The sequence below is a fragment of the Harmonia axyridis genome, chromosome 2, assembly GCF_914767665.1.
Source record: "Harmonia axyridis chromosome 2, icHarAxyr1.1, whole genome shotgun sequence".
In the NCBI taxonomy this organism is placed as follows: domain Eukaryota; kingdom Metazoa; phylum Arthropoda; class Insecta; order Coleoptera; family Coccinellidae; genus Harmonia; species Harmonia axyridis.
Window position 1 is genome coordinate 35,459,471 of NC_059502.1, and position 25,137 is coordinate 35,484,607.

The 25,137-nt window shown below is 34.3% G+C and overlaps 1 protein-coding gene across 1 annotated transcript; it reads left to right on the plus strand.

Annotated features, from left to right (window-relative positions):
- The first annotated feature begins 1,004 nt into the window (after positions 1-1,004).
- On the plus strand, positions 1,005-17,114 carry LOC123673226 (SUMO-activating enzyme subunit 2). Its single transcript, XM_045607696.1, has 8 exons — positions 1,005-1,275; positions 1,332-1,486; positions 1,541-1,828; positions 1,888-2,096; positions 3,720-4,025; positions 16,028-16,392; positions 16,477-16,669; positions 16,841-17,114. The coding sequence occupies exons 1-8, from the start codon at positions 1,129-1,131 to the stop codon at positions 17,023-17,025; spliced, it is 1,848 nt and encodes a 615-aa protein (XP_045463652.1). The 5' UTR covers positions 1,005-1,128; the 3' UTR covers positions 17,026-17,114.
- The last annotated feature ends 8,023 nt before the right edge of the window (positions 17,115-25,137 follow it).

Sequence of the window (25,137 nt, forward strand, 5' to 3'; positions counted from 1 at the left end):
CAAGAGTTCAAAAACTTCCAGCTTCATTTTTATTAGATACAGTTTACATGTATATAAAAATATTTTTCTCATTAAAGCTTAGAAGTCAAACTGATTATTTTTCGAAGCTTTTAGGTTAATAAATAGACTAGAGGCAACATAACTATTAATAAATTCTTGAAATGTACTACGAGAATCCTTTCCACAGCAGCCGTGGATTAGTTATTAACCTTTAACTTCTGGAATTCTTTTCTGATTTAATGATATTTGGAGTATCCTATTTGGGCTGTAGATGACCTCATACGAATTTCAGCTCCTGCGCGTTGAGCATGCGCGAATTGGATCAAAAGTGATTTCATAGGAATTTCTGCTTTTTTCAGGATATAGTGTTCTGCTGCTTTCAGCTTACGCGAATGTGAAATTCCTGGTATGTCTGTTATATCTCGTGTTCTGTCTGTCCTATTTTGATGAAAAGTTATTATGCATGTTGGGATTAGGTCGAAAGTGATTAAATAAAATGAATCTTTCCCAAGTATTGTACACCATGAGCACACGCAAAAGTGAAATTTTCGGTATTTTCATATCTCGTATTCTACTTGTCTTATTTTTTTATGAAATGTATAATATATGGTCCCATTTCGTCGAAAGTGATTCCGAGGAAACTTAATCCCTTTCGCACTTCCTAGTAACATCCAACAAAAGTGTAATCAAAGTCTGTGTGTAATCATCTATAATTTTGTATTTGGCACCTTTATGATAGTTGATGAAATAGGGCTGACGAAAAAAAAAGACCATTTTAGGTAGTCTGAAAACTGCTTCATAATTTTTCCGAGATTTCTTTGTAGACAGATGGCAGCTCTACTGGAGTTTTTAAAATGACCATCTTCAAATGAATTCATGTACATTTTGTTACTCAATTGATTTGAACAGTGCCATGTAGATATATGTGAAAAGATTTAAAAATTCTTTGCAAAAAAAAAAGAAAATTACGTATATTCGATGCTTGCTGTTAATTTGAGGGAAGCCAAACATATAACAGAAAGTGAGGTTAATTTGCTGTTTTACGATAAGGAATAATAAACAACATAAGCTTCCTTCAAGAAAAATATAATACATTCGCCAATAATTTATATTGACATATCAGTAAAGATGGCAATTGATCGTACTCCTTGTGTTTTGAGCGAAAATGCTAGGAATTCAATAAAAAATTCCAAATTGCTGGTTGTGGGTGCTGGGGGTATAGGTTGTGAAATTCTGAAAAATTTAGCATTGTCGGGTTTTACTGATATTGAAATAGTGAGTTCTGTCGATCAAAATTTTTGTTTATTAAAAGTAAAATTGATATATTTTAGATTGATCTCGATACAATTGATGTCTCAAACTTGAATAGGCAGTTTTTGTTCCGTAAAGAACATGTAGGTAAACCTAAAGCTGTGGTCGCAAGGGAAACAATTTTGGGATATAATCCAGACATTAGTGTTAAAGCATATCATGACAGTATAACTAGGTAAATTTATTTTATATCACTTGTTACTTTTACTCAGGATAATATATGTTTCAGTCAGGAGTATGGTGTTAATTTCTTCAAGCAATTCAATGTTGTTTTGAATGCTTTAGATAATAGAGCAGCAAGGAATCATGTTAATCGCATGTGCTTAGCAGCAGATATTCCTTTAATTGAATCAGGGACATCAGGATACTCTGGCCAAGTTGAACTTATAAAAAAGAATGTGACTCAGTGTTATGAGTGTCAACCAAAACCAGCTCAGAAAACTTTCCCAGGGTGTACTATTCGTAACACTCCTTCTGAACCAGTACACTGTATTGTATGGGCTAAGCATTTATTCAAGTGGGTACTTATTTGAATGTCTTTGAAAATTGTTTTTCATATTTTATTTGCAATTACAGCCAACTTTTTGGAGAAGAAGATCCTGATCAGGATGTGTCTCCAGATTCAGAAGATCCTGAAGCAAAAACTGAAGATGGTCACAGTATGACTGAATCAGGAAATGTAAAAAGAATTTCTACTCGACAATGGGCACAAGACAATGAATATAATCCATCAAAACTTTTCAACAAATTCTTCTTTGAAGATATCCAATATCTATTGAAGATGGGTAAATGCTATTTTTAGAATTATTCATAACGAAGGAAATTTTGTTGAAATATTTTAAAGTAAATTTAATCCTCACAAATTGAGAAATACTTTCTATAAACAGATCCAACAAAATCTTGGGAATACAGTTGATGATGTCATATTAAGTGACTCCAAAATATCAAGTTTCAATTCTTAAAAATTCAATAGTTCCAAATATTTTTATTTGAGTCGGCGTGATGAAATAGCGCCGGAATCGCCATAAATAAATTCTATTCACTCTGATATCATCTTAGGTAGTATTGAGAAAAAAGTATGTATATATACATATGACTCAAAGTAAAACCATCAAACGTTCAGGATCAATTTTTCAGGTAAAAATAAGTTTCTTCTCTAAGCATGAGTCCCAATTTGCTTCCTTCCAAAATACAGGGCTTCAAAGTTATCAGAAAAAATATTTCTTTCCAATAATTAAGTGGGAACACCACGTGACATTCTCGTGATCAGTCAATATTTGCCTAGAGGGACAAAATAATTTGCAGTGTTGCCAGAATTATTGAATGATAATAATAATTTATAGTGTTTGGCATAATTGGATGTTTTCAATACTCAGATACTCGATAACTGAGCATTTCAAAAATTGGATGTCTATTCAAATAAAAATCCTTGTATGCGATATGAATTCCAATGCGTTGATATATTGTCGGTAATAGCCGAGATTCCCGAATATTTCACGCTAAGTAATAGACTACACATTTTATGACTTGGTGGACATTTAATTAGTCATCAGAAATAATTTTTTAGTCTGAGCTGAATGTTTCTCTGGGAATAACTCTGATATCTGAGATTTATGCGATTTGTGAAATTTTCAAATTTTTTATTGCATTCATACCATCATTGTACACAATTGTACACAATCACCTAAGGGCTTATCTATGTATCGTTAGATCATTGAATAATAATAACCAACTTTATTCAAATAAGATAATTTGTTTCTGTTACATGTAAAGAATCAGTTTTGTTTTTTATGAAAAACAAAACTACAAGAAATTTAATGAAACCAAAAATTTCAATTCAACAAGGAATGAACTTTCCAGAAAAACCAGTGGCTTACAATTGATTTTCCTAATCAATTTTATTATCCTCTGGGACACTACTAAAACTGATAATTTCATTAAACCACATTTAAAGAGGTTCTCATTAGCTCAAAAAATGTGCCAAGTTTCATCAAAACCAACCACCTCTTGAAAACACGCTAAATAGGGCATATGCTTGGAGAAAAAAAATCTAATTCCTACCTGAAAAATGGATCCTGAACATTTTACAGTTTAACGAATATTTTTTCTATGATACATCTGATTTAGGCTGGAAATAATCTTTTTCACGCTGATTTGAGTGCAAGAGTTTTTCACATTCTTTTCGAAAAGAGGATCTTTACATACTTCTTTACTCTAAATTTTACAAACTATGTAGAAAAAATTATTTGTTTCAAATTGTATCTGCAGATATTGTCAGTTTTACATATAAGTCTTTTGAAGAGCATACAAGTGATGAGTAGAAAAAACATATTAAAATACATTCTCCAACATCCAACATTATAATTTAAATGTTGAGTATAGAGATTTTTAGAAACGAATTTTTTCAGAAAATTTATGGAAATCTCGAAAACCTCCAGTACCATTAAATTGGGCAAATGCAACTAAGGAAGAAGAAAAAATGGAAATAGATGGAGAAGACAATGTTAAGAATACAGATATGAAAGTATGGTCTATCAATAAATGTGCAAAAGTTTTTGCAAAAACTGTCGATAACCTGAAAATAGAATTGTTTGGTAAAGAATTCTTGCTATGGGATAAAGATGATAAGGCAGCTATGGATTTTGTAACTGCTTGTGCTAATATTAGAAGTAATATATTTTCTATTGCCATGCAGTCAAGATTTTCCACTAAGTGTAAGTCTAGTATTATTTTTACTCAGAAATGTTTACGTTTCTTTTTTATAATAGTGAGCTGAACAGGTACTTTTGGGAAGTGCCTCTATTTCATATAAGCTGCTTTCCAATCAGGTGGGTGTCACCCCGGGGCTCGGCGCACTAGAGCTTCGAGCCCTTGTTATGAGTGGAACGCGCCAAAACGAAACTGTCAAATTCAACGTAAACAAACTAGCGTACTACAGCTGTCTCGTACTTTATGCGAAGTAACGGTCTTCTTTCTCTCTCACACCTGTCAGGGCGTCGAGCCCTCGCGTTACCTTCCCCTTTCCCCTGAAGCACCCCTCGCATTTGCGGGGCTTCGAGCCCTGACAGGTGTGAGAGAGAAAGAAGACAGTTACTTTGCATAAAGTACGAGACAGCTGTAGAAGGCTCTTAGTTGGTAGAATTTATAAATTAGTTTTCTTAGTCTTTCAACCAGATACCCAATATGCACATCCCAGCGTGTAAACTGATCAAGCATAACTCGCAAATACTTAATTGATGCTGTTTTCTTTATGACTGGGCAGTGGCAGAGTGAGCCCGAGATACACTTAAATTCATGTATCCTAATTGTCTCTTTTGCTGGTTGGTCTTTGATTGTTGAGGAGTGGGTCATAAATTTTGTTTTTTGTGTGCTAAAACTCAAAAGATTGCATCTTAGCCAACACGAAATTTTCTTCAAACAATCCTCGGCTTTCTTATAAACAAGATTCCAATCATCCTCCGCGAAAAGCATAACAGTGTCGTCTGCATAAGATATAATCAATGCATCCATATCCAGGATATCGAAAACATCATTGATATAAATCAAAAACAAGATGGGCCCAAGTACCGTTCCTTGTGGAACCCCCATGGTTATAGGAATCGATCCACTATGGTGCTCTCCGATTCAAACTGTTTGATTTCGACCCGTTAGATAGTCCGTGAACAGTCTAAGAGCTACTTCCCTAATACCCATTTGTTCCATTTTTCGTAACAATCTGTCGTGGTTAACCGTATCAAATGCTTTCGCAAGGTCTAAATATACAGACAAACATTTTTTATTTTTATCGCAATTTTCCAAGGTAGTACCAACTAGATTATTTACTGCATCTTCGGTAGATCGATTTTCCCTGAACCCGAATTGACCCTGCGATAAAATCCCACTTTTCTCCAGATAGTTTACTAATCTTTAATAATAATAATAATAACTGATCTTTATTGATATATCAACAGGCCATCGACCAAAGTCCTTCAGCCCATATTGGGTTGAAATACATTTCTAAATATGTATCTAAAAAAAAAAACAAAAAAAAACATGAGTACTTTAGGAATTTAAGTAACTTCTTAATTTTTGGAGTAAAGTGCAAGTTGGAAATTTTCTGCGTGGGTTATCTGCTGGTTCGTCGTGCATGAGATCACTTATATCGTCCAATTCTTCTAGCCTATGTATGAATTTATTGTTGAGTTTCTCAATGCGCCCTCCAATGGGTTCTACCTTGGTTCTGCTATATAAAAGGTGATTTGGGGGATTGTGCAGTCGGTTGTTTGGATGTCTCATTTTGGTTATTGCTTGAAGGGATGTTGTTTCAGCAACCTCTAGAATTTTGATCACCGACTCCCTGCAGTTCGCATATAGGGGGTGTCCATACTCAATTATTGGTCTACATATAGACTTGTAAATGATCGTTGCAGTTTTCATGTCAATTCCTTGATTGTTGTAGGTCAAACATCTAAAGTGTTTAGCTCTAGCTATCATTTTCTTCTTTATGTTGTTCGCATGAAGTTTCAGGCTGGCTTTGCTGTCAATTTGAATACCCAGGTATTTTATTGATGGTGTTGGTTTTACTATTTTATTGTTTATTGCAATAGTTGGAGATTGGTGATTTATGTTGTGGTTGAATATGATTAACTGTGATTTTTCTGGATTGGCCTTCAATCTCCACTTTGAAAACCATGATGTGATGTTATTAACATGCTCTTGAAGATTTTTCATGCAGTCTTTCAATGTTTTCCCATGTGAAATTGCTAAAGTGTCATCTGCATATTGTAGTATATATTGTTGGGTATTATGGATTGTGGGAATGTCACTGCAATATATGTTATATAGAAGAGGAGAGAGTGGGGATCCTTGAGGTGTACCCTGCATGGGAGTGAAGAAGTTAGATTCTGAGTCGCCAATTTTTATTTTCAATCTTCTATGCTTTAGGTATGAACCTATTATATGGATAAGATATGATGGTGTGTCTTTCTTGAACAATTTGTATAGTAAACCCTTTATCCACATGCTGTCAAATGCTTTATTAGTGTCCATACATGCTGCAGTTTTCCTATTGTTTAATTGTGCATTTTGTAGATTTGAGAAGAAAATTGTGAGGGGGTGAACTGTTGCTTTCTTTCTGCGGAAACCAAATTGGTATTTGGGAATGAAATATTTGAAGTGTTCCTCAAGTTTAGCTTTAATTATTTTCTCTAATAGCTTTCCTAGTACTGGCAAGAGTGTTATGGGCCTATAGTTTTCTACTTTTTTATGATCTTTATTAGTTTTTGCTATTAGAATGATGGTACCAGTTTTCCATATTTCTGGAAAGGTTTGGTTATTCAGACACCATTCATATATCTTCATTATGTGTTCGTGTATGTGTTGGTTCAATTGTTTGACGATACTCCAAGGAATATTGTCTGTCCCTGGCGCACTATTTTTGGTATTATGTAGGATTTCATAGTACGTGGCTTCCTCAATTTGCTCTGATTCCCTCTCCCGCTCGTTATTGTTGAAGTAATCAAAGTAGCAAGTTTCTACGATTCTTTCTGTTTCATTATCAAAGTTAATGTCATTGTCATATTGATATGCCTGTTTGAAGTGTTCTGCAAAGATGTTCGCCTTTTCTTCATCTGATTTGTACTCTCTATTGTTGGCTAGAATAGTAGGTATCTTGTGAAATTTCTTGTACTTGGAGAGTTTGTTTATTTGTCTGTAGAAATTTTTCCCTTTGGCTTCTCTTATTGACTTACAAGCTTCCGTCCACCTATGACGTTTGTACTGCATGATCATTTTGTGTATACTAGTATTGTATTCATTCAGTTTGGGGACCTTTAGAAGTAGAAGCGATTTGTGTGGTGTTGATTGTTTCTGTTTCCATATGCAAGATTTCGTCGTTATCTTGAATCTTCTTTTGTGGTTCCATATGTGGCATTTCTCTTTCAGGAGTTTTGTTATCATTCACTTTTTTGTTGTCGGTTTTTTCCATACCTTTCTTTTTCCGTTTTCTATTTTTAGGTTTCTTAAATGAAGGATCGTCGTCCGTTGAATCTTCGGTACTTTTCTGCGATGTTTTTGAAGTTGGATCGGACATTTTAGCGAAAAATGCCTCGAAATCCGATGCGCTGAATGAGTTTGCACGTGAAATTTTAATTAAATTCGTTTTCCGCCTATTAAATAATAATCTGATACTTTATCAATATGCATGTGCTCCGGATGGGATCTTGCACTGCACGTACTAATCTTTTTTTTACACATTTCTCGAATATCTTTGCGAAATAACCAATGATAGAAATAGGCCTATAGTTAGTTACCAGTCTTCTATCACCACTCTTGAATACTGGTACGGTTACCGATTGCTTAACAGAATCCGGGACACATCCGTTCATGAAACACATATTCACTATGTGGCATAGGGGGGCCAAGAAAAACTGATGAAATTCTTTATAATTTCCACTGATATACCATCAATACCAGTAGCAGCCTTATTCTTCAATGTTGAAATAATTTCAGTCAATTCATTACACTGTACAGGATAATAGTCCAGTCATTTAAGTTTAAATTAGGTAAGAATCTCGGAATTCGAGATACCCAGCTGCAAGTCTGTAAATACTTGTATATTGACACCCTAAAAGTTGTCTCAAAACCTACATATGGTAGGGTGTAAGCAACTATTAAATTTCAAGGTCAAAGGTCACAAAAATCGGTTTTTTGCGCTTTTTTGGAAATATCTCATTTCCTACGGGTTTTTTGCTATTAGTATTTATTATCAATTTTGTAGATTACAAAATTCTCTACAAATTTTTGTCTAAAAAAATTTTTTATATGATAAACGGTTTTCGAGATAGAGGGCGGAGAGCGCGCGGTCACACCATCACTTCAGGTCAACCGGTGCCTCCGGTCGAAAACGCGCCATATATAGTTGATGGACTATCGATAAATCAATGATTATAAATAATTGTCAATTTTTATTAACTATTATATTATATTTTATCATTTTCTTCATGCATTAAATCTATATCTATTCAATAATACTGATAACCGTTTACTAAAATTGAAAAATAATTAAGAGAAGAACTCAAGTCATAACATAATTATATGTAAAAACGGAGATATACTTGACTGAAAGTTTTGATAATTATCCTCATTCCAAAACATATATTTTATTTCTGCACGCATTAAGTGGCTGTGACACAACTTCTGCGCTTTTTAAAAAGGGAAAAAAATCATTTTTAAAAGTTTTTAAGAAACTGACAAATTTGGATGAACTAGCTGCAGCATTTGAAGAAGAAAATTGTTCGGCCCAGAGATTATTAGAGAGTGGAACTCAAACCTTATTGGCAGTCTATAATGCTCAAAAATCTGTGAAAAGTCTCGATCATCTTCGTTATATGCATTACGTCAAGTCTACAAAACTTAATAAACCTGTGCAGCTTTCAAATATTCCACCAACAAGTGCAGCTGCTCATCAACATTTCAACCGTGTATATTATCAAACTCAAACTTGGTTAGGACATGATTTGGAACCCCAAGTATGGGGTTGGGCAACGCGAAACGATTTTCTGGAGCCCATCATGACAATTTTACCACCTGCGTCAGAAGGTTTGCTAAATACAATTTTCTGCAACTGCAAGAGTGGTTGTGGTTCGCGATGCGGATGCAGGAAAGCGGGCTTGCAATGCTCTTTAGCTTGTGGCCAATGTAATGGGCAAGCTTGTCTCAATGCTCAACCATATCAGAGCGACATTAACGAAGATGGAACCTTTGACCCCGAAATCATGGAAGAACTTGAGACAAATGTTGTTGAAGATGATAATGAAGACCAGTTTGAAATTTACCAGCAGCCAGAAGACGACGATGAAGAGGAAGAAGATGATTAAAATTATAAATTGTAGTTTTTGTACCCTTTATTCTATTTTTTTACTTTCAATAAAAATAAATGAATTGAATGATATTTTTTAATAAAAAGATTAATTCATAATTTATTCGTTTTTTCTTTCATCATGTAAGAAGTTATTAATATTAATTAGGTTAAAATTTAAATATAATTCCTATATTTTCATTAACAATTCTGCAATTACATGGGCAGGTAAGTGTTGTTAAATATATTAATACTGAATAAAAAGTAGATAGGTTAGGAAAAAAATGATAAAATATAATATAATAGTTAATAAAAATTGACAATTATTTATAATCATTGATTTATCGATAGTCCATCAACTATATATGGCGCGTTTTCGACGGAGGCACCGGTTGACCTGAAGTGATGGTGTGACCGCGCGCTCTCCGCCCTCTATCTCGAAAACCGTTTATCATATAAAAAATTTTTTCAGACAAAATTTGTAGAGAATTTTGTATTCTACAAAATTGATTATAAATACTAATAGCAAAAAACCCGTAGGATATGAGATATTTCCAAAAAAAGCGCAAAAAACCGATTTTTGTGACCTTTGACCTTGAAATTTAATAGTTGCTTACACCCTACCATGTGTAGGTTTTGAGACAACTTTTAGGGTGTCAATATTCGAGTCTTTACAGACTTACAGCTGGGTATCTCGAATTCCGAGGTGAACTTACTATAATGACTGGATTATAAAGAAACAGCGAACCACGAACCCTTGAGTTCCTGAGGGGAATCTCAGACATATTTGTTGTATTTATTTTATTAGCCATAGTTTCGCCAACATTGGCAAAAAATTTATTGAAGTATTCTGCTTTTTCTCCATCACTATTTATATTTTCTCGCCTCTCATCAATAACACGGTATTTATTACTCTCAACCCTCCCGAGCGCCGTATTCGTTCCCTCATTTATCTGTTGCCAAATTTTCCTATAATTATGGTCCGCTTGTTTAATTTTATCCTCATAAAATTTATTTTTTGTAACTTTTATAAGACTGCTCAAAAAATTACGATATTTGGTATACTCTGTCCATGACCCAGCAGTTACCTTCTTCAAATATCTTTCCTTCAACCTATCTCTATGTCTTATGGAATTTATTAGTCCCTGTGTCATTCACGGTTTCAACTTAGTATGAACTTTCTGAAACATTCTTTGAACCTTTGAGCATTCTTCGATACTAGCAGAGATCTTTCGGATAAAAATGTCAAATGCATAATTACAATTATCCGAATTGAAAATATCCGACCAATCTTTTTCTTATTGCCTCATTAGTAATTTTAACGAAAATGTGATCAATCAGAGAAGAATAATTCGCAGTTACTCTAGAAGGCCTATCCACATAAAAAAAAAACCAGCCCCTGCATTAAATTAACGTACTTATTGACACCAATATCAGAAGAATTTAGCAAGTTTATATTTATGTCGCCCATAAAAATTTTAATATCAAATTTTCTAAGTCACATCAGGTAATGTTCAAGTTCCATCATATAACCCATTAAATCACCAATAAGTGATTTGAGAAGAAGAAGAAGAAGAACCATTCAAATCTAAAGAAGGTGGCCTATAGCATGCAATAAGGCTGTAAGACATTTCATTCAACAAAAATTCTACCTCCAGTAGTCTGGTATTAGTAAATTGGTAAATGTTACTCGAATAATCGATCGATTTTCTCACATACAACAACCCCGTCATTTTGATTGAAATGAGACTCATTATATAAAATATCAAAGTTGGGCAAACTGAAGTCAAGAACGTCCTCAATCTGCCACGTTTCCGTGAGGACAACTATATCCAGATCGTTTACATCCTCTGATTCGATGTATAGTAGAAATTCATTGAAGTTCTTTTTCAAACTTCTGATATTCATATGTAAAATATTACAAAGTTTCTTACCCCTTACATTCAAGATACTCTCACTTAGACTCCCGCATACACCTGCCCCCCTCCTTACATCATCCTCAAATTAATAAAAAAATTCCATAGTTCTCAACAATAATCAATAGTAACAACAAAATAATATAATTAGTGATTCAATGAAAAACGATTATAGATAGTTGCTCCTTGAAACCTTTTAATGCTATTGAAACAAACAAACATCTAGATTAAGTATTTACTAGAGAATAAACACAAAAAGAACAATATTCCATACCATTGCACTCAAAAATATCAAACATATCACCCTTGTAACAAAACCGCAATGTCAGTAGATGCATTTATCAATCAATCAATCAATAAGTTTATATATACTTATATATTTTCCCTTGAGTTTGGTAAAAACACTACCATTTGAAGTCCAGACGTTCTTGAATCCCAACATTTCCTTTGCTTCCATAAGTAATTTTCTTCTATACATGGTTAGATCTTCTGTAATGAACATCTTCGATCCCTTCAGCTTGTAACTGTTTTTCATAAGTTTTATTTTCATATAATTTTTCGCAAGTTTAATGATTATAGTTTTTGGTTTCGAGTTGACCCCGGATGATATTCCAACTCTGAAACACGATAACATTTCCTCAGCAGTCAAATCAATCTGTAGGTTGGACTTGATCAATTGAATCACACCATTTTTCAAGTCATCAAATTCTTCAGAGACTCCGTGTATACAAATATTATTTCTTCTTCGATCTTGTTATAAACGTTCTCTGAATATTTCCATTTTCTTAATTTTTTCAGAATTATCCCTTTCAACCTGTTGCAAATCCATAATAATACGCTCCTGAGACTTCAATATTTCATTCAATGTTGTTATTTTTTTCTCCATCTGTTCCAGTTTTTGCTCCACCTTCATTTTTATCGACTTAGTTATTCTACCTACGAATTCTTTATTTGAAAACAATTCATTAATTGTGTATTTTACAATACATTGCAGATCCGGCTTATTTCTGGTATTAGCCATAATATGTTCGATATCTAATTGAACTCGAAAAACTTCCCTAGATGAATGTAAACAATCTTTCAAACCGCGGAGCAACTTTGATCGTGCCTACTCATATGACTTCATGCGCCTGAATCATGGAAGTATTTATCGGCAAATATCATAGCTAAGATCTAGTGTTTTACTGCAATCTGAAGAGCATATCTATCGCGTACAGGCTCTAAAGCCTCTGCGATTAATGTTTATGATAAAATAAACTACATCCCTACTTTTGCCTATACGCGTAAGATTTCTCCTCGCCGTCGGCTTCTCACTCCTCGCTAAGAGGGACGTTCACTCAATCCCAGATATTTAAAATATCAGAAGGGTAGAGCTCGGTCGTGTCCGGTCCTTGTACACGCGATCCTTGGACCTGTCCTTCGCTTCCTAGGAATTTTCTCACTGTCCTTGCAGTACCTAAAAGAACAGCTTTTTGCATTATATTACATATATACTCACTAAGTCCTAGTTGTCTTGATATTTCTCTTGAGATTTTTGGACACTATTCTTGTCGTTGAGATGATAATTGGAATAGTTCTCGTTGATATCATTCCCCACTGGCGCTTTATCTGAAATTCGAGGTCTCTATATTTTGAAATTTTTTCGACCTCTTTTTGACGCATGTTGTTGTTATTAGTTATGGCTACGTCGATGAGTATTGCTGCTTTTTGATGTTTATCAACTAGCAATATATCTGGCCTGTTGTGAGGGACTGTTTTATCAGTCAAAACTGTATGATCCCAGTACAGTTTATAGAGTTCGTTTTCCAGGATGGTTTCCGGTCGGTACTTGTAGTATGGCACTTTTTCAGAATGAATTCGTGTTAATTTAGTTGCCATTTCTTGGTGTAGTATCTTTCCTACTGCATCGTGTCTCTCTTTATATTCATTTCCTTCAAACATTTGACATCCTCCCGTGATATGTTGGATTGTCTCATTCGTTGGATACCCATAACGGCATCGATCGTCAGTAATAGTTCGATCTTTTATGATATGCTTGCAGTAATTTCTTGTTGAGATCACTCGATCTTGGATGGCTAAAAGAAATCCTTCCGTTTCTGGATACATCGCACCTGATGTGAGCCAATAGTTCGACGCTTCAATGTCGACATGATCCTGGTTCACCTCGTTGAAATGTCGTCCATGTAGGGGCTTTTCTCTCCATCTTTGCAGTTTTTCTTGGATTGTCTGGTGGTTGTATGACAATTGCTCCTTGTGCAGTTGTAAAGGTGTTGATTCGTCTGCTTCACACAGTATTTTGTAGATCTCTGACATGCCTGATTTGTCTTTGAAGTATGTTCGTAGGCATTCAATTTGCCCATGGGCAAGTTCCTCGATGTCTAGCAGACCTCTGCCTCCTTTATTCCTCGGCAGTGTCGTCCTCTCAATGCTACTTTTCTGATGATGGTGCTTGTGTGCTTTCGTCATCAAGGTTCTCATTTTACGTTGCAGATTTTCTATATCTGTTTTGGTCCATGGAATGATACCGAAATAGTATGTAAGAATTGAACACGCATGTGTATTGATAGCTCTCGTCATGTTCTTGCTGTTGAGGTTTGTTTTTAAAATTTTGTTGATTCTCCTAATGATCTCAGTTGTTAAGTCTTCCTTCATTCTTTGATGGTTGATTCGTCTGTTTTGTTTCATTCCTAGGTATTTATAAAGATCGTCCGATTTCATTGCTTCTATCTTCTGTCTATGGAGAGAGCTATCGGTTCATCTTGGATTTTTCCACGCACTATGCTGATAGTACGACACTTGTCCAATCCGAATTTCATCTTTCGAAAAATTTGCCACCAGTTTGACCATAATTTGCAAGTGGTTTTTGTAGCCTGTTATAAGTTTTAGGTCATCCATGTATAGCAAATGATTGAGTGCAATAGTATTTCTATTTCCTTTGACATTGAAACCTTTTTCAGTAGTATTCAGTTTTTTAGAAAGGGGGTTCAGCGCCAAGCAGAACCATAAGGGACTCAATGAATCTCCTTGGAAAATTCCCCTTTTTATTGGAATCTCTTTAGTAGTTATGTTCGCCGTAGAGAGTTCGATATTCGTTCTCCAGTTGCACATTGCATACTTCAGAAAGTTTATTGTAATTGGATCGATCTTGTATATTTCCAAAATTTTTGTCAGCCACCCATGTGGAATAGAGTCAAATGCCTTCTTATAGTCAAAATATGTCATAAAAAGATTTTTGTGTTTTTTGAAGGCTTGGTTGCATATGATGGAATCTATTATCATCAGTTCCTTCGATCCTAGTGCATTCTTGGAACATCCTTTCTGCTGTGCTGCCATTATATTATTTGTCTCGCAATGTTTGTAGATACGAGATGCTATACATGATGTGATGATTTTATATATTGTTGGTAGACATGTAATTGGTCTTTATTTTGATGGATCCGCTGTGTGTTGCAGATCTTTCGGTAAGAGGTAAGTGGTCCCTGTTGTTAAACATTTGGGCATTTTCGTTGGATTACTTATAACACCATTTATGCTTTCAACTAGCCTGCCGTGTGTTCAACAAAATTTTTTCAACCAAAAGTTGTGGATTCCATCTGGGCCGGGTGATTTCCAATTGTGTGTGTTTTTCAATATTTCATTGAATTCTTCTATAGAAACTGCGTTATGCGGCATGTGTTCTATTACCTCACAGGATTTCTCTTCACTTCTTATCCAATCAGCCTGGGAGTTGTAGGGGGTTATTATTATTATTATATAGACTGAATCCATCATGCTTAATTGACATCTTTTTAAAGCTGCAACTAACTTAGGTGTGATAATATCTGTCTTCCCTTTTTTATAATAGTTCCAGAACTTACTGTTTGGGAGGAGGATGGTGAAGGTTCCTCAATGCTTTCGTCAGATCTTGTGTAGTAAGGGATAACGATAAATTGCCGAAACACATTCGTTCATGTATTTTACCTTCTTTTAATTTTCTGTCCGACCCTTTCGTCTTTCCCAGATAGATTTTTGTCTACACCCTCTAAACACCATGGACGTCCTGGTTTTCTACGTTTTTTTGAAAATTATTCATCTTCTATTTTCATCCGTTCCAAGACAGCGTGTATTATCAAATAAATTATCTAAATTCTTTTGAAACTCTTCACGGCGCTTGTGAACATTTTGTATTTTATTTTTTGGAACTCCATTCAATGGTGAAGATCCACAAGTTCTTTTATAGGGTACAGCTCTGCTAGGAATTCTAGCATTCCGAAATATAATATATACACTCCAATGACGAGATTTGCACATTCACTAACAGGCAATTCAGCGTAACAAATGTTTGAAAAAAGTACTGCATGAACTGAACGGTTAGACGGTTACTGTGTGCGTATGAACACAAATCTATGCAAGTCGTCTGTACTCCAAATGAGCTAAAATTTTATTTCTGAGTGATTTAGAGCAAATAATAAAACTAAAACTAATGCGTCAGAAAATAGGATGGACATTCTAAGCAACATGAAACTGAATCTTTTTCCAAATAATTATGTCTCACTTGTAACTGGAAAAATTTGTCCAAAGACAAATAATAGTAATACACAATTATCCACTTTATTGATTTTTTTTTATGTTCATAACTTTTGTTTAGATTATCTCTCACAATTAGAAAATACATAAATTTCAATTATGTCAGCTTCAACTCGTTCAAATTTCAAGTTTACAACTGACCACACATTCGAAGTTGAATATAATTTATGGTAAAAGTCAAGTATTGTGTTTTGCTAAAAAATTTGTTTGGTTTTATAAAACCGTAGTAATTTTTTTTTTTTTAATAAGAAAAATATAATTCAAACAACTTTTCAAGAAAGAGCTTGCTCTGACAATTTGTCTGTCATCAAATCACACAATTTTCAAAACTAGTAGTCTCACTCAAACGAGTGTTCATTTTTTCAATTTTGTAATTCAATATGTATTTTATTTACAGCTATTGCTGGTAGCATTATACCTGCCATAGCAACTGCAAATGCCATCATAGCTGGTTTGGTGGTCCTCCACACATTTAGAGTATTGCAAGAGCAATATGAGAAATGTCCATCTGTGTATCTGAGGGCGAAATCCAAATTCTCAAAGTCTGTTTTGGTTGCAGACAATGCAATTGTAAAAGCCAATCCTTTGTGCTATGTTTGTTCACCAAAACCTTTTGTTAATGTTTTCGTTAACACTTACATCATGACTGTCAAAGAATTTGAAAATGAAATATTGAAAAAACAACTCAATATGGTAGCTCCAGATGTCATTCTTGATGGTAAATTTGTTGTGGTTATTTCTTCAGAAGACGGAGAAACAGAAGTGAGTATGAGATTAAGTTAATAATATATATTTAAACAATTCTGATTGAAGCAAGCAATGAGAATTAATGTGTTGTATTTACAGGCAAACAATCACAAAACATTAGCACATATGGGTGTTGTTGATGGTGTAATGTTGAAATGTGATGATTTTCTCCAAAATTATGAATTGCAAATTGCTATTAATCATTATGAAGCTAAAGACAAGGAAGATGATCTCTATAAAGTAGTTGTTAATCCTGAAGAGTTAAAAGCAAAGAAATTAGATATTGAAAATGGTATGTAGGAGGTGAATCTCTTATAAAGGGTTTTCCATTGAAAGTGTAAAGATTAGACTTCAATTATGTCAGCAGAAGTTTCAGCAATATGTCTATTTCACACCCCATTTGGAAAATTCATTTATACTTGCAATATTGATGTACTGATTGATTTGAAAATTACTTTTTCAGGTTCACAAAAAAATGATGGCACAATGGAAACTGATGATAATAAAGATGACTCTGGCGATGAACCTGTAATTGTTGAAACTTTGGCTGAAGACCCTCAGGAAGGGTCTTCATCAAAAAGAAGAAAGCTTAACCCGCCTGAGGATAGTGATGATGACTTGGTGATACTGGATGAGATAATTGAATGAATATTTTTCAAACCTAATTGTTCTTTTTTTTCGAAAATATGTATATGTAGACATTGATTTTTGTATTAAAGTATCCAAATTTTTTTTTAGATATTTTTTATTTTGTTTCTCTATTTAAAAAATAGGCAATCTGACAAATTAAATATTCTCAAATTATACAGCGATTGTTATTGAGCATATACAGAGTGAATATTTTTGATTCATCAAATTATTCATTAACAAAGGCAAATAATAAAGGAAAATTAAAAAATAAAATTCAATAAGGTCTCCAAAATGAAATTATTTAGAGTCAGTTGAGTAACATGGAAGTATGAAAAATGAGTGTTGATTCAATTAATTCATTTTTCTTTTATAAAGATCATATTATTCTTCTTCCCTCTTCCACATAGGCTTGGAGCCTGTTCTTCATCGATGATGTCTCTATTCGATGCGTAAGTTATCGCTCCATCTCTTTCTGGGTCGACCGACACTTCTCCTTCCTAGAGGTGATTTATCTCTTACCTTCTTCACCATTCTGTCTTGCCCCATTCTTTCTATGTGTGCGTTCCATTCTTCCTTTCTGTTGTCTATCCATTCCCCGATTTTCTCCACTTCACACTGCTTCCTGATGTCATCATTCCTTTCTCTGTCATACAGAGTGCAGAACACTAATGCAAAGCAAATAATACACGTTTACTTTGAATTGACATCATGGTATGTTCGTCAAGTTTTTAGAGCTTGAAATACAATAACATTTCTTTCTCCAATTTATCCTTATTGTCAATAAATAAGACAATATTTTTTATTCTGTCCAGCGAATCCAATCACGCACCAAAATATCAATCCCGCAAATCCGCGCGATAAAAATTATCAATCTTGCGGATCCTCAAGAATGCGAGATTTTTAACAATATACAGGGTGATTCACCGGGATGGCCTATTAAACGTTTATGGAAAACTAATCATAATTTTGAGCTGAAAATTTGCATACCGGGGTTTGAGACAATGATCTTTCTCCCTAAAATATTTTCAAACCTCTACAACTTCCGGATATACCGGAAACAGACTTCTACTTCCTTATTTCAAATGGCACACCCAGTATATTATTGCATCATTAGATAGCTTTTTTGATGGCAATTTCGGCAATATGCCATACCTTGGGAAAAACTCAACGGTTCATGAGTTATTGGGATTCTTATGAAAAAAATGGTGGCGATGAGGACTCACATTTTCTTTAATATTATCGCAGAAAGAGCCTTTTCCAAAAAAATTTTTTTCGTTTTCGATTCCGCAAATACGTAGTATAATAAGACTGTTTTCGGCTTGGACCAAAAATGTACAGGGTGTTTATAAGAGGATCATGAACTTGGACAACTCAAATTCATCAAAACTCAAGATTTTCAAATTAGAACCTATATTTTATTACAACTCGGATGCTAGACTTAATTTCCACAAACTCCCAATTTCGAATGATAAATGGTTTCTAGTTGGAAAAACTGTGAGACACCACTGTCGGCATATTTTTCGACTTTACCCGCGGCAAAACTTGACAGCTCTTGCCATGAAATAAACAGATATGATATAGTTTCCATTCGAATATTTGTGTGAAGAAAAAAAAAAAATTATTTCTTCATACAGGCAAACTTGCAAACTGATTATAAAGGATGAACTCTGAAGTGCAAATAAAAGCTGCGATGCCATCGACACTGATTCTACATCCTTCCACTGTGAAACTTCTTCAAGAGCCTCCACAGCAGGTTACATTTCTTGAAGTAAAAATATTGAATCATGGCGCTCAACCCACCTAGTTGGACAGAGTTGTTTTAGACGAGTAGATTTGGCTTCAGGGAACACTTTATCAATTGCTCTTGTAATAACCTCCATTCTTTTTGGGGTGTTAAAAAACACACATAGTTTTGTTGCAGTCCCACAGCAATTTCTGATCTCAGAAATTGAACATGATGCACTTATAGCAAGGTTTAAGCTATGGGATACACAATGGACATATATTGCAGTCGGATGCTCTCCCATTACATATGCCTGTGCTCCGTTGAATTTTCCACTCATTGCAGCGGCTCCATCATATCCTTGCCCCCTCAAATACTTTGTATCAATTCCAAACTAGCGTAATGATTTCAAAATGACTGTCGCAAAGGTTTTTACCAGTTAAATCAGAAACTGGTACAAACAGAAGGAAATCTTCTTTAATATCATTGTTGTATAGGTATCTAACGCCGATTGATGCTTGTTCTTGTGTTGAGATGCCTGTCGTTTCATCTGCAAGAACAGTAAAACATTTCGCGGAATTGACCATCTCAACCAATTTCTTCAACATTATATCGTTAATAGCCAAAATAATTTCATCTTGTGTTTTTGGTGAGAGGTGAAGTGCATTTTTCGATCCTATTTCTAAATGTTTTTTCAGAGCCTCATCTCCAGAATTGGCTCTGAATCTCAGAAGAGCTCTGAAGTTTCCCTCATTTTCAACAGGACAAATTTCCAAATTAAGCTTCCCGTGGTCTCGATGGCCTCGAAGGTATACCCTGCCGACCACAAAAAATTACTGTTTCAATTATTGGTAGGACTGTGTTCCTATTTTCAATTATTTGTTGCTGCAGAGCTGTGTTTTGTAGCACCTCGACATTCGGTATCAAACCCCTATAAGTTTTCAACCAATCTTCAGCCTTAAGTAAAGAAGGAATACATATAATATCGAATTCGAAATTTGTAATTTTTACCCCAAAAACACCCAAGTGAAAAACTGAAACCCACAAAAAATACCCCAAGAGATGTTTTCCCTCAAATTTTTCCCAGAGTGTTAAAAAATGCCCCAAATTTGGGGGAAAATACCCCAACATGAAACATGACAACCCTGGATGATTGCAATAAGCAATAACATAATTAATCAGACGGGTCACGTGACTTGTTAGGCCCAGAGGCGCCGAGTATTGAGGGGCACTTACGGTGCTCCGATTCCCTAAAATGATAGAATTATTCGCTCTTGGTTAGGCGCGGTTCTGGGCGAGAAGACTATTCTACTTGTAAAAGTAAGAAATAATACTGAAAAGTGAGGGAATTTTGATATCCTGCTTAAATAGCTGATGAATGAGAAAATTGCTTACACTTCAAATAAGCATTTTTTCATGTAGTACAATTTAAAAATATTTTTCTTCTCACAATGATACTTCTGTAATTCCACAATAACAACTTTGAAAAAGCAAAATCTTCCAAGTTATTTTGTATTGTTCTGCCAAAAAATTTTTTTTCCTTCTGATCAATATGGGGGGTTACGTCCCCAATAACCCCCCCTCGTTACGCCCATGCCTACATAGAATAATCATGTCAAGCATATCGTGCGGAATATTGTGTATTATCATTTGTCATCAGGACTATAGAAAAAAAAATATTTCACTAACAACAGATTAGACGGAATGTAATTAATAAATCAAAAAAATATGAGCAAAGCACTGACGTGAAGTCAGGTACTTTGGAACGCTTGTCATTCAGAAACCACATATATAGCTTTGTATATAGTTATGTGGTCTCCAAGTTAAGGTTGATTTTGTCAAATAAATTGTGTAAGGACACTGAGAATAGTGTTAACCAAAAAATATCTCGAGAGAAATAGCTTGATTTCAATTTTGAGTAAGGAGTCAGGAGCTTTCAAGCGCTTGTTATTCAATTGGCGCATGAATGATCGATCACTCGAAAGCTCCTGACGCCCAGCCAAGTGTTTTTCACGAATATTTTCAGAATGAATTTCATAATCGAATTAGCGTAGTATTCAATACAGTATCCTCAAGCCAGGGAGGAGATTATACGATAAGATATGTGTGGAATATTCTTCTTTTTATAAAATGATAGTGGAACGGAAAAACACGCCACTGTGTTCAAGCATGGCGTACTACAAGTACTGGTGTTTTACCCGATTCCATTCATAGACTGTAGGCGGAAAAGCAATTATCTGTGTTCCAACAAGCTATCCTAGCTTGTAAGGCATTAATTTTTGAATCATATTATGCCCTCTGTAGTTGCCAGTAAATTACTAAATGAGATACTGTAAACCGACGCTACGTTTGTTGAATGGATTCACAATAAAAACTGACTAATCACCTACCAGACGGTTAATTCCTCCCGCACAACATCTGGCCAGTGCAAAACGTAGAACTTTTTTATTGAGATCCATTCATGGAAACATTCATATTTGAGTAATGTTTTGCCAGTTTAAATCTAGACGATTAATTATTTTCTCATTTTTCTTTATTTCAATATCGTAATGAGTTCATTAGAGTACCTACTAAAAATAGTACTCTAATGAACTTATTACATCATTGTTTTTAGTTAGATTTTTCGTTTTTTGGTTGTCTACACTGACTTCCGATATGTTTATTCCCAAATAAATCAACAATTACATAGATAAATTAATGAATAAATGAATAAACATCCTAAAACCCACAAAAGTCAATTTTCAATATATGTAATATAATTTGAAAAATGGAAATGATTTGCAACATTATTCGTAATTTCTGTTGATTCTGGTGGTATTTAATCGATTTCGTCAGACATAATTCACGAATTTGATACGTACTTATAAATCATTTCAAAATTCAAAACGTTCAATTCAAAGTCAAATTCCGTAATCTGTCAATTTTCGTAACAGTCACACCAATTGTCACGATACAATACAAAAGTCACTAGGATAATATTTCACAAAACTTAACTGAAATAGAGAAAATATCGTCTTATACTCGTTGCAGAAAGCCATTCCAACTCTCATGCGTTCGAATATAAGCATAAGTTTTGGAACATTATATATGGTATTCATACCAAAAGCTACGCTTGATGCATTCATTGGTTTAATGTTTGGTTTTTGATGTTTGATGTTAAATGTTTGATATTTGATGTTTAATGTTCAATGTTTAATGCTTAATGTTTAACGTTTAACTTTTAAGGTTTTATGTTTAATGTTTAATATTCAATGTTTAATATTTATTGTTCATTCTTCAATGTTATTGTTAAATGCTCATAGTTCAATGTATACTTGATTTAATGTAATCTTCAATGTTAATGTTTTTTTTCAATGCGTATTGTTTAATGTTTAATATTTATTATTCAGTATTCAATATACAACATTCAATATCCGATGTTTTTTGCCTAATGTTCAAATTTCAGTTTTTATGCCTTTGTTGCACTCATCTACAGCTCACAGTCAATCTTTCAATTTTCGTAACAGTCACACCAATTGTCACGATACAATACAAAAGTCACTAGGATAATATTTCACAAAACTTGACTGAAATACTCGTTGCAGAAAGCCATTCCAACTCACATGCGTTCGAATATAAGCATAAGTTTTGGAACAGTATCTATGGTATTCATACCAAAAGCTACGCTTGATGCATTCATTGGTTTAATGTTTGGTTTTTGATGTTTGATGTTTAATGTTTGATATTTGATGTTCAATGTTTAATGTTTAATGTTTAATGCTTAATGTTCAATGTTTAATGTTTATGTTTAATGTTTAACTTTTAAGGTTTTATGTTTAATGTTTAATATTCAATGTTTAATATTTATTGTTCATTCTTCAATGTTATTGTTAAATGCTCATTGTTCAATGTATACTTGATTTAATGTAATCTTCAATGTTAATGTTTTTTTTTCAATGCGTATTGTTTAATGTTCATATTTATTATTCAGTATTCAATATACAACATTCAATGTCCGAAGTTTTATGCCTTATGTTTAAATTTCAGTTTTTATGCCTTTGTTGGACTCATCTACAGCTCACAGTCTTTTACTCAATTTCAAAATCAAAAAACACTGGTTAATTCTGTTAGTGGATCAAATCCACTGGAGGTTTCCCTATGAAAGAATAGAAATAACGACTGATCAGATCTAAAATAAGTTATTGTGACACAATTTTAATGAAAACTTTTGAAGAAAATTGTTAGAGTCGAATATTTCAAAAACATATTCGAAGATAGCTCTGCAATTTTTTGTTCGATATATCGATTAAATTGATAGCGAAAAATGAAATAATTCAGGTGAAAAAAACTTCTTGTATAAATTCAGCGGAAAGTATTGAAATTTAAAACGGAAGGGGACTGAGCAAAAGCTCCATGAAAGGCTAAACAGCAGAAATATGTATTGTGTAATTCATATTTCGAACTCTATTCTAAACTGAGAATATTTTGGGGTGTTGGAAATTTTTTTCCGCAGATAGTTTCCAGATCTTATCATTGAAATAAAAAACGAATACGTCTAATTCAATATCGAATTCAATACTTTTCGGCCTCAAACCCTCACTTTTATCGTAGTCCTATCTTTCCCACACCGAAAAAAACCATCTTATCCACTCAATTTATGAGAAAATTCTTGAGCGTTCTGAAGTTATCAAAATAATTCACCGGATAAGAAAAACCAATCCAATCGGAATTCCTTGGCTGAACCGCTACACAGGGGTGTCCCTCAAGAGACGCGCTTTATATGAGGATCACATAGCTAGATGGCAGAGGAGGTGAAAAATATCTGTGCCCTGATAAGAAAAATGAAAAATGGCGCGTGTGATGACAGGGGCGGAAAATTAAATTGCTGCGCAAGGTCCATATAATATAAAAACGGGAATTTTTATGATCTCTTATCGGGAAAACGTTGGCATCTGGTGTAATTGGAAGTGAACCGCTCTATTTCATTCCAGTCGCTGTAGATATCAAATTGAGATTGGCGTTCCTGAGGCCAGAAAAATTTTTATACGTACGTGATTTTTGGGATGGTCGATGGTGGAATTATTGTTAATTTTGGACATAAAGGATGTGTCGGAGAAATACTGTTAATAATTTTTGAATGAAACCCTTTTGATCATAGGATACTACCATCATACATATACACAATGAGAATTAAAAAAAGGGAATTTCACATAAGAATTTATTACTTTTTTTAATTTTTCGACTCATCTGAATGAAACTTACGATAAAAAATATGCTGTGAGGCTCGAAAAGGCTGTTTTATTCCGAATTCTGAATGTAAATTTCGAGATTGTAAGAGACAATCTGGCTACAACTTCGCGATAATAAATTTTTTCGGCAACCGTCCGGGAAGTGCTCACTTCCCGGACGCTTTTTCTCTGAGAAAGTAGCATTTCCCGGCCTAGTCCGGAAAGTACGTACTTCCCGGACTAGGCCGGAAAAGAATCATAGAATCCATAGCAACCGAGATAACGGCTGACAGTTCATATGAAATTAGTTGTCAAAAATTTGCATGTTTTTTTATCGCAATCGCAATAAAATATGGAAAGCAGCATAGCGATAGTGTTATTTTACATGGTTGCCGAAAAAATATTGTACGCAACACTCCCGAAAATGGTTTTTTTGGACTCACAGACTTCCAGGACTCGCTTACGCTCGTCCTGGAATTTTGTCTATTCGTCCAAAAAAACCCTATTTTCCGGACTTGTTACGTAAATTACTATTTTCGGCAACCGTCCGGGAAGTGCTCACTTCCCGGACGCTTTTTCTCTGAGAAAGTAGCATTTCCCGGCCTAGTCCGGAAAGTACGTACTTCCCGAACTAGGCCGGAAAAGAATCATAGAATCCATAGCAACCGAGATAACGGCTGACAGTTCATATGGAATTAGTTGTCAAAGATTTGCATGTTTTTTTATCGCAATCGCAATAAAATATGGAAAGCAGCAGCGATAGTGTTATTCTACATGGTTGCCGAAAAAATATTGTACGCAACACGCCCGAAAATGGTTTTTTTTGACTCACAGACTTCCAGGACTCGCTTACGCTCGTCCTGGAATTTTGTCTATTCGTCCAAAAAAACCCTATTTTCCGGACTTGTTACGTAAATTACTATTGTATTTAATGTACCGGGTTTTTCACCATAATTTGACCCCCCCTTTAACTTTGTTACTTTAGGAGATACAAAAAAATGTTTTCTACAAAAGTTTCACGAGATCGACTATTGTTTTCTAGAATGATTTCACAAAATGGAATATATACAGAGTGGGCCACATATTGATAGCAACTTCATTTTTTCAAATGGAACACCCTGTATATTTTTCTATATTCGACTAGCTCCTTTTCCCCTGACTTTGAATATATAACATATGTTAGGTCTATCCCCTTAATTC

Excerpts from the sequence above, each read along its gene's own strand:
- LOC123673226 (XM_045607696.1), top strand. The coding sequence starts at position 1,129 with ATGGCAATTGATCGTACTCCTTGTGTTTTGAGCGAAAATGCTAGGAAT. Across the intron at positions 2,097-3,719 it reads CCAATATCTATTGAAGATGG|AAAATTTATGGAAATCTCGA; the intron begins GTAAATGCTATT and ends GAATTTTTTCAG. Across the intron at positions 16,393-16,476 it reads CAGAAGACGGAGAAACAGAA|GCAAACAATCACAAAACATT; the intron begins GTGAGTATGAGA and ends TTGTATTTACAG.